We start from the raw sequence: 16,240 nt of genomic DNA, 5'->3' as shown, positions 1-16,240 counted from the left end.
AGATTGTCTGATGCATTGAATTTGGTAGAGTTAAGCTGCTGTTCATCTGCTGAGGACTTGTCTCCTCATGCACTGAACAGGTTTAACTGCTTTCTTCAGACTGTTGACACACAGTCCTTGACTAGGCTATCACACTGTAATAAAACAGTGATGCTACATATACAGTGCCAGTTTACATAAGCCATGACCTTTATTTTTCTTCTCTAGTAGAAGATTTTAAAAAGTTAATCTACACTAGTAAAGGGCATGCATCATTATTTTTTTTTTCATGGAAATTGACTTATTGCCTTTAGTGATTAGAACTTCATGAATAAATGTGCAGTTAGGGTGATTTCTGTGCATTCCTAAATCTAAAGAAAAAATTTTCAATGAGTTTGTCACAGTTTAACACTGGCCCGGCAATTAAACCGAATGACAGATGCTCTCTATTAATCCCCCTCCCCTCCCTGATAAAGGAGAGAGAATAAGGGGGAAGAGACTTATGGGTTGGAAACTAAACTACACAGCTTTAATGAAACAGTAATGATAAATAGGAAAAATTACTAAATATATACAAATATACAGGAAAATTGATACCACTTTCCTCCCCTCTTTCCCCCCAATAACTCTCACATCACCACTGAGGCTGCAGGGCAGCCCTGGGAAAGTCCAGGCTGGACTCCTGGAGTTGGCAGCAGTCAGGAGCTGGAGGCAGGAACACACAGATATGGGCTGGCATGGATCAGGACCACAGGCAGGCGAACAGACGGAATCCTCCTAGGATGCCAAAGCAAACAGGGACAGGCGAAGAAGAGGAAGGGAGAAGGGAAGGGAGAAGGGAAGGGAGAAGGGAAGGGAGAAGGGAAGGGAGAAGGGAAGGGAGAAGGGAAGGGAGAAGGGAAGGGAGAAGGGAAGGGAGAAGGGAAGGGAGAAGGGAAGGGAGAAGGGAAGGGGGAAGGAGGAAAGGAAGGGGGAAGGAGGAAAGGAAGGGGGAAGGGAAGGGGGAAGAGAAGGGGGAAGGGAAGGGGGAAGAGAAGGGGAAAGGGAAGGGGGAAGGGAAGGGGGAAGGGAAGGGGGAAGGGAAGGGGGAAGGGAAGGGGGAAGGGAAGGGGGAAGGGAAGGGGGAAGGGAAGGGGGAAGGGAAGGGGGAAGGGAAGGGGGAAGGGAAGGGGGAAGGGAAGGGGGAAAGGAAGGGGGAAAGGAAGGGGGAAGGGAAGGGGGAAGAGAAGGGGGAAGGGAAGGGAAGGGAAGGGAAGGGAAGGGAAGGGAAGGGAAGGGAAGGGAAGGGAAGGGAAGGGAAGGGAAGGGAAGGGAAGGGAAGGGAAGGGAAGGGAAGGGAAGGGAAGGGAAGGGAAGGGAAGGGAAGGGAAGGGAAGGGAAGGGAAGGGAAGGGAAGGGAAGGGAAGGGAAGGGAAGGGAAGGGAAGGGAAGGGAAGGGAAGGGAAGGGGTTTGACCCTCATGATTCCTCAAATTTCTACTGAGTATGACGTGTATGGGATGGAATACTCGGTGTCGCCAATTTTGGTCATTTATCTTGTCTGCTCCTCCCCAAAGGAGGGCTGCAGGTGTGATCTCTTTACTCCTTCTCTCCTTCCAGAGGGCAAAATGTTCCTCAGAACTAAGCAGTGTCCTTGGTTCTGCATCCCAGACTCCAGCAGTAACTATAATCATTGAGTATTATCAGCCCTAGAAGCAGACACTGCCTGAGAAACTTGCTGTTAATTTCAGCAAGTGCAACTACTTACAAGAGACTTAGCAGAAAGCAAAATTACAAGACAGAAAATTAACTTTATCCTGGCCCAAACCAGGACAGTTAAGTAACCTCTTCATGCAGACTGATTGTCAATATGACCTAGTTTCTAATGTATCAGAAATCTTTCCAAAATTACTTTCAAAAAAAGTGACATAGTTGATAACTTCCCATCAGTGGAAGTTACCTACAGTGTACTCAGGCTATTAGCATGTATTTTTGCTGCAAGTTTATATACTATGAACAATTGTTCTAAACTTCAGGCAAAAGCTTTTTCTCTGAGGCTTCAAAAGCATACATGGCTAACTAGCCTGAACTTTTAATAACAGTATCCTCTTCAGCAATACATTTGTAGCTATTTTTGCCCAATACTTGCACTCATACTCAGAATCATCTTCAAATCCTATATATAGAAACACAATGCTTTGCTAAAGCAGGTCTGTGAAAACATTTACAGAAGCAACATTTTTTTGTTTAAAATCTTTGCTCAGCAGAACCATACGCTTCACTATATTCTTTATGACTTGACAGTTTCCTCTACCTGGAGATGAGTTATGAGTCTTAAGCATATCAGCTCTTTGAGTTACTAGGATAAGGAGACAGAGGATCCATCTTGGCATATGGACATACCTAATGGGTTTGGAAACTGCTCTTTCTGGTCTTCCTCTTATTGTTCTAGCCTCTCGAATCATCTTTGTTTTCTCATTCTCTTAGGTTGCCCCTGTAGTAGAGTGCAAGAGGTGAAGGAAACAAGTGAGGACTAAAACTGAACCCCCAGACTACTGTAAACTCACCTCCTTCACTGGAATACAAGAATAATTTTGACTTTAAAATACAAGGCAGAGAATGAAGAAAGAAGGAGGTAGCAAATCCAGCATGTTCCAAGATTTAGAATGGTCTCAGTTCTGTGTTCTGGGGCAACTCTGTCCTTGTATAACCAGTTAAGTGGTCTCATTCTATCACTTAGCATTCATCTATCTACATAATTACAACTGAAAAGTGTCCAGGCAAATTAAGAGTGGCAAACTTCAACATGGAAACTACAATATCTTCCTGTTCCCATTTGAGCCTGGCAAGGACTGTTGCAGGCTCAGAGGGAAACAGAAAAAAACCCTTCCTGAAGAAAGAAGATCTGTTATCCCTTGTAAGATTTTTCAACACAGTGCTTTAGTGGTGCCTAATTAATACAAGAGGGACAGCATTAATATGCAGGTCAGTTATTTTAGAAGCTGTTCATTAAACTGATTATTTTAAGCCAACCTTGTCTGTTACCAATCCACCAGCAGCAGCATTTTGACCTCATAATTTATTTTACAACTTAACTTAGACTTGGAGGTGATCTTAGAAGGAATTGTCACCATTGAGCATGCTTAGCTTTGGAATTAAACTATCAAACATCAGACCTGATATTTGGAAGTGTTCTTTACTAATTTCACCCTAACCAACATGTAAAAAAAAAAAAATCTGTTTCTTGCCTTAGTTGAGTCTGAAAGGAAGTAACAGAAAACAATCACTGTTAATAAGGACAAATGACACATGGTTCCACCTGGCATCAAAACAAACAGAACTCCTGTGGAGCTGACCTGGTTCCATCACTGCAGATTTAAGCATTCCCTCTCACAAGCAAGCAAATAGAAGTGACTTGATGAAATCATCTCGTGAGTCTTATTAGTATGCCAGATTACCTATCAAATAGCTGGCAAACCTCTGTAAGATCCAGGTATTTATAGCTGCAAATCAAACTATCACTGCCATATTGTGCTGGTTTGTTTGGCTTTTTTTAAAAATAACAAACACCTGCCCCATATTCCTCAATGTCTAGAGGTGTGGCCACACTTTCATCAAAGTAGATGACATGATGAAACAGTTTGTCTCTATCAGAGAAAGTAACTGCAGCCTTCTACTTCATGTAATATATTGGTCAGCCAAGCATTTGTTTCATGCTGGTTTCACATCACTAATATTGCATGAATGCATTCAGACTGATGTGACTGTCAGGTATTCACACCATGGTAGAACTGTGCATTGCAGATCCTTTGACAAAATGAGGAAACAGAGCAGAGTCCAACTGCTGCTTAAAACTAGGAATACAGATTAATCAGGGCAAGTCAGATGAAGATGCTGTGAGGAGGGATTTAGTCAGTAAGGATTCCAGCTCTCAGGAAGCAGCAGCTTGTCAGTGACAAACTGGGAGAGGGAAAGGTAATGAAGGCACTGTAGAAACAGCCATGAAAACTATGATGACTCCTTGCTCATCTTTCAGGTTGAGCCACCTGTCCCAGGGGTCTCATGGCTGAGCTGCTTCCCCTAGGTTAGTCTGCCCATCTAATTATGAGCTAGTTGATTTACAATGCCCACATTGGCAAGCACTACCACTTAAAGGGGAGGGGGGGTGGGGGGAACAGGGAGAATAGGCTGGGAAGTTCCTGTTGAGAACAGCAGCCCAATTATCTTCAGCTTCATTGAATGGCTCTGAGCCACTGCCAGGGAGGGCACACCAAGGAATTTCCAACTGCATTATATCACTGATCATTTTTGAGTTTTCTGTCTGCAGAAACCACTTAGCTAGTAGAAACCTCAAAGCACTTCCCTTACTTCATTCCTGAGAATGAAGAAAAAAAAGCACTTTGATACCTATTTTGCTGCTTCAGAGTTGAAGGACAACACAATGACCATAACTACCTTTGTGATTTTGTGTTCACTGAATGACTGCTGTTACCAGATCCCCTGGTCCCAAGCTGCCATGGCTGGGGGACACTGCAGCATATACACTGCCTAAATCACTGTGAGTTACCTGCGAGCCCTAATCAAACAAGACATGTTGGCTATGGGCCATAAAAGCTCCAAAACTAAGAGAAAAAATCAAACAAACAAACCTGCTTTTGTCTACCTAGGGCTGCACCACTACAGTAAATTTCTGGATCTTTCATTAAAAGCAGTAGCTGCTTCAATACTTTTTCAAGAGCCCAGAAAAGCAGCTTGTAGAGTGGGTGCTCTAGCATACAGTAATTGTACTCAAATAATGTGACCTTTCCATATGTAAATCCTTCCCAAGCAGAAGTAGGTCACAGATCTCTTCAGCCCTAAAAAGCATTTCAGTCAGCCATGCAAAAGAGAAGTTACATTCATCACTTAACCTGTGGAGCTGACACATCCCTCCACAGCACCTGCACTGTGCAGTCAGCCCTGCGATCTCTCAGCTGCAGTGCCCAAATCCCAAAGCAGTGCTGAACACTATAGGTGGGACTATTTTCCTTCTTGGTACTCCTGACAGCAGAGACTTTAAATCTGTACTCCTACCACCAAAGGAAGATTAAAACACCAAACTAACACAAAGCACACAGCCCCTGCACGCTCCAGCAGGGAAAGAGCTAAGGGAGACTTCCAGTTGTAGTGCAAGAGGAAGCCCACGAGGCCTGAACCTTTTAATTCAGTCAATGCTGAGCTACAGTGAAATGGGAGGAACCTAGCAGGCACAGAAGATGCCTACAAGCTGAAGCCTTGCTCTGGCACCACCGGGATGGCATCAAGTAGTACAGGCCACAGGAATGTCCTTTTTGTGTGCCAATACAAAGTAGTAACATTGGCCTGATGTTTTGGGAAAGAGTGTTTTGCATGGAAAGATCATTAAAGTCACAAAGGAGGTGTGTTCCACAAAAGGAGTTCTAGAATAAATAACACCAAGGCTAGTACCGTGCCTCAAACACTCATGCTAAACTTTTTTCTTTTGTAAAACACCACTAAAGCCTTTTATCTCATTATTTCATTATAGAAAACTGTCCCAGAATCTGTAGGCTTATACAGTGTCTGAATTTGCTGCTGCAATAAATGGAAACTAGAAATGGGTGCAGCTTCTCCCAAGTAACAAAAGTAGTGATTCAGTAAACTCACACCATGTGTCCACCCGCTTAGTGGATGTAAATATAATCCAGTAACTCTTTAATAGCTAGCATGCTAGTGGCAGGAATCTTGATGTAATCTTAAATCAAACCTCTAACAGTCTATTAGAATCATCTCACACATAAGGAGTAAAATTATCCTTCCATGACGACTCTCACTGTTCAGGCCCAAAGATCCAGATAGAACACAAGATGGCATTCATTCACCCCAAGCAATCTAATGACTCAGCAGAGGACAAGTGCAAGCAAAGGCAGCATCCTGGCAGAAAACCAGAAATGGGCAGGGAAGGACACCTGCAGAGCTCACAAACTGAGAGCTTACGCAAGAAGCAAGACCTTATGGCACTCATATCAGGTCTTAAACTAATTTTAAAACTAATCCATTATGCCTTCCTGTGGCCATTCACAAGGACCAGAGCACCTAACTGTAGTGAGCCAATTCTCTTTTGTTCTACAATTTTACATACAGATCAAGTAGGTCTCTCATTTTTTTTTTCCTTTAACAGTGTCATTAATTGGAACTAACAATTACCATCTTTCCGCCAGGTTTGCTTCTAATAGGCTTAGCATTTTGCTATGCAAAAAACCCCACAACAAAAACAAACACAAAAAACCAAAAAAACCCCCAAGAAAACCACAAAAACTTGTAGCAAAAGATTGGTTGCTTATTCTAAACCTTCCTAGGCTCAAAGATTAGTTCCAGTTTGAGCAACTTCAAAAAAAGCAGCACTGAGTAATCCCAAGGTGGTTTTACTACCTGACACAACACTTAATACAGTTTGCTGTGATGAAATAGCTTTTAAGAATCAATTTTTTCTTTGAGAGAAATGTGACAAATGGTATCAACTGCCAATTAGCTACAGGGCTATTAAATTTGGGCAATCTTGTACAATCTGTTCTGTCCATTGTACCGTATTTTTTGGTAACATGTGCATCTGAAGATTGATACAGAGGAGGGAATTATACAGCCATATACAGGCTATGACATTTGGGAAGCACCTGACACGTGTGCCCCCTTCACTAGAACAATTATATGCAAAAGATTTAATGGTCCTCTGACTACTTCATTTTACTGCCTCCACATTGATCCCTGCTTCATCTGAACTGCCAAGTTCACATGACAAACCCTAGAGCAATAGCCTGGTAAAACTCCTATACTCAGATGAAAGATTGAGCTTATTTCAATTCTTGGTATCAGTATACCCAAAGGAGGCATGCAAGCAGTTGACAGCAGGGAGTAATCATAATTTCCCTTGTAAGAGAGGCCTGGTTTTACATACAGCTCCACTGTGAACAAACTAATTAAACTTTAAGTTGCAAACCATGCTTTGCAAACATTTTTAGTGAGATAAAACCTACACATTGAAGGTAAAAAAGCCCTCACTAAACTGATATAAAGACACTAGACATTATGAACTGCTTCCATTTCTGTAGAGCATTCTGCTGAAGAATATTCTGAGACTGAAGCAGAAGCTCCATTGAGAAAGAGTGGGACAACTCTCAGTTTCATTATCTCCCTCAAAAGTCATCCTATTGAAGACACCTTTCAAAGATGGCAAATGATTTATGATTAACAGACTTGCAAACGCTCCCTGTGATTCTCATGCTCTGAAGCTTATTTTGCTTTTTTTTTTCCCACAACTTACACAATGCAGGTGTACTGAAAAAAAAAACCAACTAAAAAAGCAATTAAACTTAATACATTCTCTGCAATATGCAGAATTGAAGTTAAGGACAGTCTCACTACTAACAGTTGAAAAGCATCAGACACAGCCACTCAGGCCAACACCTTGAGACTTCTTTACAGAGGAATCAGAAAACCAAAATTAAAAGTACTACTGTCATTTAAGTGCTATTGTCATTTGCTTTCCTAACTAAGGTAACTACAGCCGTATTTGCACTACTGCAAGATGATATCCAAAATGACAAATTAAGAAGAGACTAAGAGATTGCACTTTAGAACTCAAAATCCAAACTCAGGAAATTTCAAGATAAAATCTCTCTCAAGCTTCACGTGGACACTTGGTATTATGTCTTGCATGCCATTTAAAGAGGTGGCACTTATAGCTGGGAAATGTGTAGTACTATTAGCAGATATGGTGGTTACTAAACATTCTAGAAAGCCTTAGCATTCTGTAGAGCAGCATTTTCAAGATATTTCATTGTGACTGAAGGCATTTGCTATGTGAAGTTACAGCTCTCAAGAAGTGGCTCCAGTTTAACCTGTAGGACCTTATGATCAAAGAACTAAAAATATTTATGTGCCAAGAGAATAGTATGCTAGTAATCTGAGTATTTCTGGCAGCTGCTTTTCAAAACAAACATACTGCCTGCATACTTAACCCCACCTTTGCCACTGACCTCTATTAAAGCAATTTTACAGCCTGTACAATTTCAGGTTTTGCAATGGGTGACACAATTCACTTGATAGGGTTTCCATAAATACAGCCAGTCACTTTTTTACCTAATTTATTTAAGTTCAATTTTTTCCAATTCCAAACAAAAGCTAAATACAAGTCTTAAACAGGTAAGCACTAATTTTATCCAAAGGGAGCAGGCTTATGCAGTTTTACTCCAGTAAATTACTCAACCCTTAAGCAGAGCTTTCTTTGTCAAAACTATACAGTAGTCTTCCTTTTTGTCATTGCACAATCTTAAAATGCTCTGTCAGAACCAACTTTTGACACTCCAAACACTATTTTACATTGGTTTATAATGTCTATTACAAAAGAAAAAACCTCAACGGGCTTTCCATAAGAAATGTTTTAGAAACCAGTATTTCCTGCACAGTTTACCTGCAAGTTTACAAGTCTCAACTCTCAAGAAAAAATAATCCTCTACCAACATTGTTTCTGCAGCTATTATTTTATTTTTAGCTGCTTTAGCTACTTCAGACTCCAGGTATATGACTGCCTCATCTGTATAAACGCATCCAACTCAAAAGAATACTTTAATACAGTTATGCAGCAGCTTGGGGAAAGAGATCCAAAACAAAAGTGCCAGTAAACTTAGACATGGCCCAGCAAAATAAAAGAGGCAAAAAATGCCTACACATTAAATGAGATGCTTTTTTTTTTTTTAAAGAAAGATTTCTTTCCCACATTTACTCTTTGTAATAGCCACTTTTCTGCTCATTAAAATGAATGATAGTGCTCTTTGATACAATCACTAACAGCAATGCTGTAAAGGCTTTTATACCAGTTACATTCACTTCTCACCCTTCAAATTCTGATGGCTAACATTATAGATGTTAGGGGGCATGACCAGCACAAATGGGAACACCACCACAAATGATCACCTTGTGCTTTTGGATACATTTGTTTCAGTGTACAGTCCCTTCATTTCACATTTCAGTAAGATGCTGATGCAATGCAGAAGCGTGCAGAGCATCCTCTCTTTCATAAGGTCCATGCAGAAAACATCTAAAAAAATTGTAAAGTTCTGAGATACAAATGATAAAAAAAATCCAGGATGATCAAGTTTCACAATGCATAGTGTTCTGAACATGAGTCCATTTTCTTCTGAATTCTGAAAGAATAAACTGGTAAGGAAAGTGAGAATCCACTGCTGCATTCTGTGATCTTCCCCATTTTGCTGGCCAGTACCTTACTCTGGCATATAAGGACGGAGGTGATCCTCTATAGTACCAATCGTCCAGTGAGTGAGCTGCTCCTGTGGCAGGTACAGGCAGATGCTGCATAACTTGAAGATTGTAGCTTTGTTTTTTGGAGTCTAGAGGCAAAGAAAACAAAGAAAAACTATTGAATGTGAAAGTTAATGCAAGACTAGTAGGCAGAGCCCCAACAGATCCAGCTCATGTATTAGGTTACTGCTGGTTGTGGAGGAACACCACAGAAATTTAAGCCACTATATTTCACCTCTATGAACAGACCAAATTCAACATTAAGCCTGCAACCTCTAATGCCTAAAATGTTTCCACTATTATGCTCATTTTCTTACTTGAAAAATTTCTGTAATACCACCAAAATACACCAATGTTTTAATTTTTCCAAAACCACTCAAGTCTATTTTAGAACTGATTTTTGATAGAACATTAAATCAATTCTGTATGCACAGATCTGTGGCCTTTGAAAAAGCTGAAATGCAATCATGAATGCATAACCTATTTTTCTACTTCAGTATTTTGCAATGACATCACTCACGTTCCCAAGAAGAAAAAGAACTAGGATTTAAACACACCTGATAAAAAGAGGGACAAAATGAGCTTACCTGCAAGTGCTGTCTGTCAATGAAGAGAAACACTGACTGGCTAGGGTTGTTGACAACAATTCCAGTCTTGTCCTTCCGGCTCAGAACATGCAGAAACTGTTTTTCATAGTCACCGTGATGAAACTCAAACTTGGCCTACATTGTGGAGAAAGGTGAATAAAATATTTATTAAGCTAAGGCTCACAGTTAACTAATTAATTTCCTTCAATGTTGAGCTTTATAACCACTTTGCTTCTTTTTCTCATTGTGAAAAGCAGAAATCAGGGATCACAGCAATACTCTTGAGTGTGCACAATTAAAGTAACTCCCTGGTTTTGTTCTGCCAACACAAACATTAGCCATTGCAATGACATACTAACAATCCAAAAATGTAACTTTAACTGCATACATAAAACCAGACTTAGCTTGTTCTGTCAGAACACTCCTATGTACTAACAGTACAGCACATTTCTTCTGTTAACTTCTTATTGCAGAACCAAGCACAGAAAGTACGTATTGCGTTCAGATTGTTTGAATATTAATAGCTCAAGCTGGCTACCAAAAAATAGTTTAAGACATCTGAAATGTGTTTCAAGGTAAAATCATACTGCAAAAATTCCATCTCAGATCCTCTTCCATCTAACAAATGACAGCAACTTGGGATGCTCACAGAACCTTTATAACACCACTTTAGACAAAGATTCAACTGTACTAAGCACCATTTCTAATCCAGTTCTACAAATACTAACATGATACATGCTTTTATACATTGATGAACTTGCCAAGGGTCCTTCAGATGCTTAGATTGTGGAAATCTTAATACAACAGTGCATAAAGATAGGAGACAGAATTTGGCATTCAAAACACCGACTGCTTTACAATCAGAACAGCAAGCATACTTTAAGGTCCACGGAAGTTCCACACCTCATCAATTTATTTGTTAAAAAAGTAATAATCCTCCATTCCAAATAGAAGTTACTAACTGAACTTAAACAAAAACATACCTGAACAGGCCTAAAGGGTTCATCAGATCCCTTCCACCGGGAGAACAGGAGACAGACTATCTTCTCAATATCATTACGAGGCCAAAGAATGAAGTCCATCTCCTGGGTACAGCCGATCACATCCTGTAAGTAGTAAAGTTCTGTACTTACATTCCCTTCATTAGTCGAAAGCTAGATAAGCAACTTATCTATACAAGCCTGTAATTAAAACGTGGTACTTATTACCACTTGTGTAATTTTCCATCTGTACTACTCATAGAGCAACTAAAGACATCCTTGACTACCACTGAGTTTTAGTACCAGTACCCAGTTAACACAAATTCCAACTTTAATGAAACTACCAGAAGACAGGCTTTGCTACTTAGTTGTACAGCAGGAGTCATTGCTAGAATCAACACATGCCTACTAAACACCAGGGCAAGAAGATGTAATTCCACAGGCATATTTCAATGAGACACATTAAAGGTTAAATACTACATATTTAAACAGAATTTCAGAATGCCTATGCTGTTACCTGTCAAACTAGGGCCTTCAGAACCTTCTTGAAGCAGATGAGTTGAGTAAGAACAGCAGGATTAGGCTAAATAGTTATAAAAGCCACAAGCACTGAAAACAAGCTATAATTCAGCAAGTATAAACCTTAACTTTACCCTGCGCATAGACTGGTAGCGGGGTGCATGAAGCTGTACAACATCCTTCTGCAGAAGCTCTAAGGAACTTTCCAAAGAATAGCTGGAATCCCGTACACCTTTCAGGATATTTTCTTCATAATTATTGGTCATGACTGGTATCACTTCAGACACTTCAAAAAGTGCTGACTTTTTCTTCTAAAAAAAAAAAAAAAAAAAAAAAAAAAGCACAAGTAGCATAAGATTACAGTCTTTTCAAGACAATTATAGACAACAGCTTATATCAGATTTTGTGATTTTTCTGTTAGCATTCGTATATAAAGCACTCATCACATAAGTCAGGAGCTTGGCCAAACTAAAAACATATAAATTAAACAACATCAGCCCAACAATTTCTTTAAAAAGCTGAATGCATTTGTGCTGTCTCCAAAGGTGCTGATTACACAACAATCTTGCAACCATTAAAGCAGTATCTAACCAATAAGAGAAGTGCCCTTACATCAGATAGGATACATGACTCTGGGCAAAGCAAGAGTCCTCTGCAAGCTTCTCTTTTCAAGGCAAGTCATATTTCAGAGTTTTTGTTTTCCCTTCAAAGTTCTTTAAAGGTGGCTTTTTATGGAAAGTGAAACCTTTCAGTGTCACATTTGGTAACTGTGGCTGATAAAGATCTGATCTGAAGTTCACTACGTGCATAACCTTCACAAAGAACCAATAAATTGTTACATAACTTTTATACAAATATTTCAGTCTTCTTCAAGCAAGGCAAAACCATTATGGGGAATTTGGATGAACAGTTTTTGCTGTATGTACAAACCACTTCAATTTGTGTGCCTGCTTCTAGCAGTTTTCTTGTAGCTCTTGACCTATACAAGAACTACATGATAGACAAAGCATATTTTATCACACAACCTCAGCCAGCACCCACACAAAAGCCAGCTATTTGCTGATCAAACTATGCTGAGCTCAACTTCTACTTTAAACAAACAGGCATTGGATGAGTAACTTTAGTTCACTGTGATATAAACAAATTTTATAGGATTTGTAAGAGGTATCTGCAACAGATTTCTACAAAGCAATCAGAAATTAGTATGAGTGCTCCAACTAAAGCCACTATGGTGTTAAATGGCCTATTAATATCCTACTCTCTATCCATCTCTGCACCAGAAATGAGGAATAAGAGCAAACTGAACTTACTAATTTTAAGGAAAGTTTTCAATTAATGCTGTTCAAAAAATATCTTCATTAAAAATGCAACTATTATATCAAATACAATAATGCATTTGAAGGGACTAGAGAATTTCAGTGCTCATCTGCTAGCATCACGTATACCATTGCCATCTGCTTTTATCTTCACTTCCTCATCATTTGCTCAGCACATTCTCAGAACTTAAGTACTTTTCTTGCCCTTCTGTGGACTGAAGCTCTCCTACAATTCTGGGTCTATAGTTAGCTTTAGAAACACCAACAGGTTTTAGAAACACTAGTCGGGCACAGATGCAGAGGATCCCTCAGCACCCAAGGAGGCAGCCAAGCAAATGAAGACTTCCCCTTTTCCCTCCCAGCTCCCTTTCAAGATGGTAGCAGCAGTTCCACTCATGCTTAGGCCACTGCAATATTGCATTTTGCAACTCCACCCTTTGACTGCCAGACTCTCCCTTCTGCCTTAACCAGATAAAGATTGCAACTTTAGCAATCACTTCAAGTCAGCTTTTTGTTTTCTAGTCAACTTTGACAGCCAACAATTATGCAATCCAGACCCCAATTAGGCTTAATCAATTACAGCATTAATGCTGAAAAATATTTACCCAATATTTTGGGTAAATACAGAAGTGACCAAGACCTCATTTAATGAGGCACTAGGACCCTCTACATTACTAAAATAGAAGCGTATGAAAAGCCAAAACTACAAACGTTAGCCAAGTAAATATTATAGTAACTGGCTATTTTTAAAACAGTTTAAAAGTCAGTGGAGTCGATAAGGGAAAAACCCTAAGATGCAACCAGGCATCAAGATTTTTGCACAGCATAACTAACATACACTGCAACAAACACAGTAAGAAAGAAACATTAAAACCAAGTTACCTTGTCTTTGAACACAAAGGCAATGTACATTTTGAAGTCAAACTGGTCAGCTAAAGATTCTTTTTTCTTTCTAAGCTGAGCACGAAGTCTGTTCAGAGCTTGTTTCTTCCGGGAGTTTGGGTCCCCCATTTTGTAATACGGGTGGTACTAAAGCCTTTGGAAACTGCTGCTAATCTATGGGCACCTTTTCATAAGACTCAAGTACAACAGAAACAAGTCGCTTTATTCCTGCTAATACGACTAAACAAATAAAACGCGAATGTAACCCAAAACCACACCGCGGGCAATATTTTTACGAGAATGTAGCATCGGAGGGGTCAAGAAACAAAGTAAGAAGTCGTCCAGCCATGGCTGAACATGAGATTTAAAAAAAAAAAAAAAAAAAAAAAAAAAAGGGGGGGGGGGGAGGGGGAAGGAAAAGCAAAAACAATTAAAAAACCAAAACAAAAATCTAAGAATTTTGGAGAAAAAATTTGAATAGTTTAGCTGCAGGAATAAGTGGGTAAGAATGAAAAAAACAACAAACAAATCTTATCACAATTTATGTGTACAATAAAAAGCAACTGGCACAAGCCCAATCCATGGGGGGGGTATTTTTGCTCTGCTTAAAAAAAAAAAAAAGCAGCTGAAATTACAAATTGCGCTTTACCCCAGCCAGATTCATGACTCTACTGCTTATTAATCTCAGCTTTCCACTATTGCTATGTTGCCCGTCTGTTTTTTTTTTCTTTAGAACAATTACACTTGGTGGAGAGCAGAGAAAACGGTGCTAAGAAGGACTGCACATCCCGGGAGATAGATTTCTCTGCCAACAACAAAATCGACTACAGACAACACAGTGCTGGTTTGCAAGGGAGCAAAGAGAAAAAACAGCAGTGTCATTTCTAACTTCATCCTGCTCATCATCAGGCACATCATTGCCCTGAGGCTGCTGCTGCCAAAGAGAAGAGGGATCATGATGGCCATAGACGAGGTGCGGGCAGGGGGGGTTCAAGGGACAGTATTATCTCGCCTATTGACTAAAACTCAAACCAATGCCCCAAACCCGGGCTGCTCCTTAGGACTGGGAGATCCCTACATCCCCCAACACCTCAGACGTTCCCTGGGCTGCTGATCCCCCGGGGATCTTTCTCTTTCTGCCGCTGCTGCGCTGCACAGACAGCCCGGTTAGCCGAGGCTGTGCATGGCCAATGCTTTTCGCTTTTCCTTAGGCCTCTCTCTGCCCGAGCCGGCAGAGGCTGCAGCGGGCGGGCGGGCGGTGCCCGGGGCAGCGGGACACCCGCAGTCGCACGGCCTCTCCCCTCTCACTTCATGGTCACGACTTGGGAAACATAGAGAGCTTTGCTCCTGCTTTTCTCGCTACACAGGTTTTCGGTTGGCAAAAATTTTGCGAGATTTAAAAAAAAAAAAAAGAAAAAGAAAAAAGAAAAAAATTGCAAGCCTCAGCTGCAATTTTAAATCTCTGAAATACCCTTTCTCCCCCCCCTCCTCAAGAAAGCAGATCGCCAATTATCAGGTTATTTTCCTCCTCTCTCCAGACATTTTTCCCCGCCCCAGGTGTTGTTTGATCAGTCGGAGTTTAAAGTTTTTTTAGGTTAGCAAATTCGCCTGACCAGGTTAAAAAGAGGGGGAAAAGTACACCCCCCCCCTCCTCTCTTGACAAAAAGTAAGAGAAAGGAAACCAAACCCCCCCCAAAAAAGAAACCCCTCCCAAAACTTCCCTCCCCCCGCTGAAGCAAGAGCCTGAGAGAACTCAGACAAGAGACCGAGACCGTGGCCCGCTCGCTACCCGCAGCCGGCGGGCGCAGGAGGAGCAGTGGAGGCGGCGGCGCTGCTAGCAGCACGGAGAGGAGCCATGTCAAGATAAAGCCACGAAGCCACGGAGCCCCCCCATCCCTGCCGCAGTGGACACGGTGACCGGGCCGCCCGCTCTGCCGCTGCTCAGCCCCAACCTGGTCCCCATAGTCTAGCTCAGAGCCCCGGTGCCGGGGAAGGGGGAAATGGTGGCGGGGAGAGGAAGAGGAGAAGGAGGAAGAGGCGACGGCTGTGGTAGCAGCGGAAGGAGGAAGAGACGGCGGCGGGTCCCTGCGCTAGTGGTTCCTACGGAGGGCGGCGGGCGTAGAGATCCCGGAGCGCTGGCGGAGGACGAAGATGACCGGGAGAAAGCTGAAAGGGCTGAGAGCCTCTTTTCGCCTAAGCAGTCTCGGGACGTCCTCGAAAGCGACGACGGGAGGGAGCGGAAGCGCCTCGGTCTCCGCCTGTGCCTGGGCACGGGAGCGAGCGCAAAAAGCTACTGCGCGGTCCGGACCGAGCACCCAAAATGGCAGCGCCTGAGTCACACAGGCACCGCCCTACCCGCCCCGCTCAAGCGCGCTCTGCCCGCCCGTACCAAGCGCCCGGGCTCCCGAGGGGGGAACCGAATCTTGTGTTACAGGCAAGAAGTCTCAGCAGTAACTTCGCCAGACACAGACACTCCCGTTTGGGCGAACAACGCCGAATAATCGAACAGCTACAAAGAACCTCCGAGCCGCCGCCACGCCAAGAATCCGGATCACACTTTCTTACTATTTCCCCCCACCCCCTGGTCCCCGCACTGTCACGTCCCGTATCAACGCCCTCGTCCCGCACGCGATGCCGAGTCTGGAACCGCCCGCGGAGTAAGGACCCGGATGGAGTTGCTCAAC

The 16,240-nt window shown here is 41.9% G+C and overlaps 1 protein-coding gene across 1 annotated transcript; it reads right to left on the bottom strand.

The window, feature by feature from the left end:
• Window positions 1-8,083: 8,083 nt before the first annotated feature.
• On the bottom strand, window positions 8,084-14,983 carry C2H6orf62 (chromosome 2 C6orf62 homolog). The gene is made up of 5 exons (XM_008505486.2): window positions 13,557-14,983; window positions 11,493-11,669; window positions 10,843-10,965; window positions 9,860-9,994; window positions 8,084-9,361 (listed from the first exon to the last, which is right to left on the bottom strand). Exons 1-5 carry the CDS (start codon window positions 13,683-13,685, stop codon window positions 9,236-9,238), a joined length of 690 nt encoding a protein of 229 aa, XP_008503708.1. The 5' UTR covers window positions 13,686-14,983; the 3' UTR covers window positions 8,084-9,235.
• Window positions 14,984-16,240: the final 1,257 nt, after the last annotated feature.

The sequence above is a fragment of the Calypte anna genome, chromosome 2, assembly GCF_003957555.1.
Source record: "Calypte anna isolate BGI_N300 chromosome 2, bCalAnn1_v1.p, whole genome shotgun sequence".
Classification (NCBI taxonomy): Eukaryota; Metazoa; Chordata; class Aves; order Apodiformes; family Trochilidae; genus Calypte; species Calypte anna.
The sequence above is the reverse complement of the archived record's forward strand: the minus strand, read 5'-3'. Positions and strand labels throughout refer to the sequence as shown.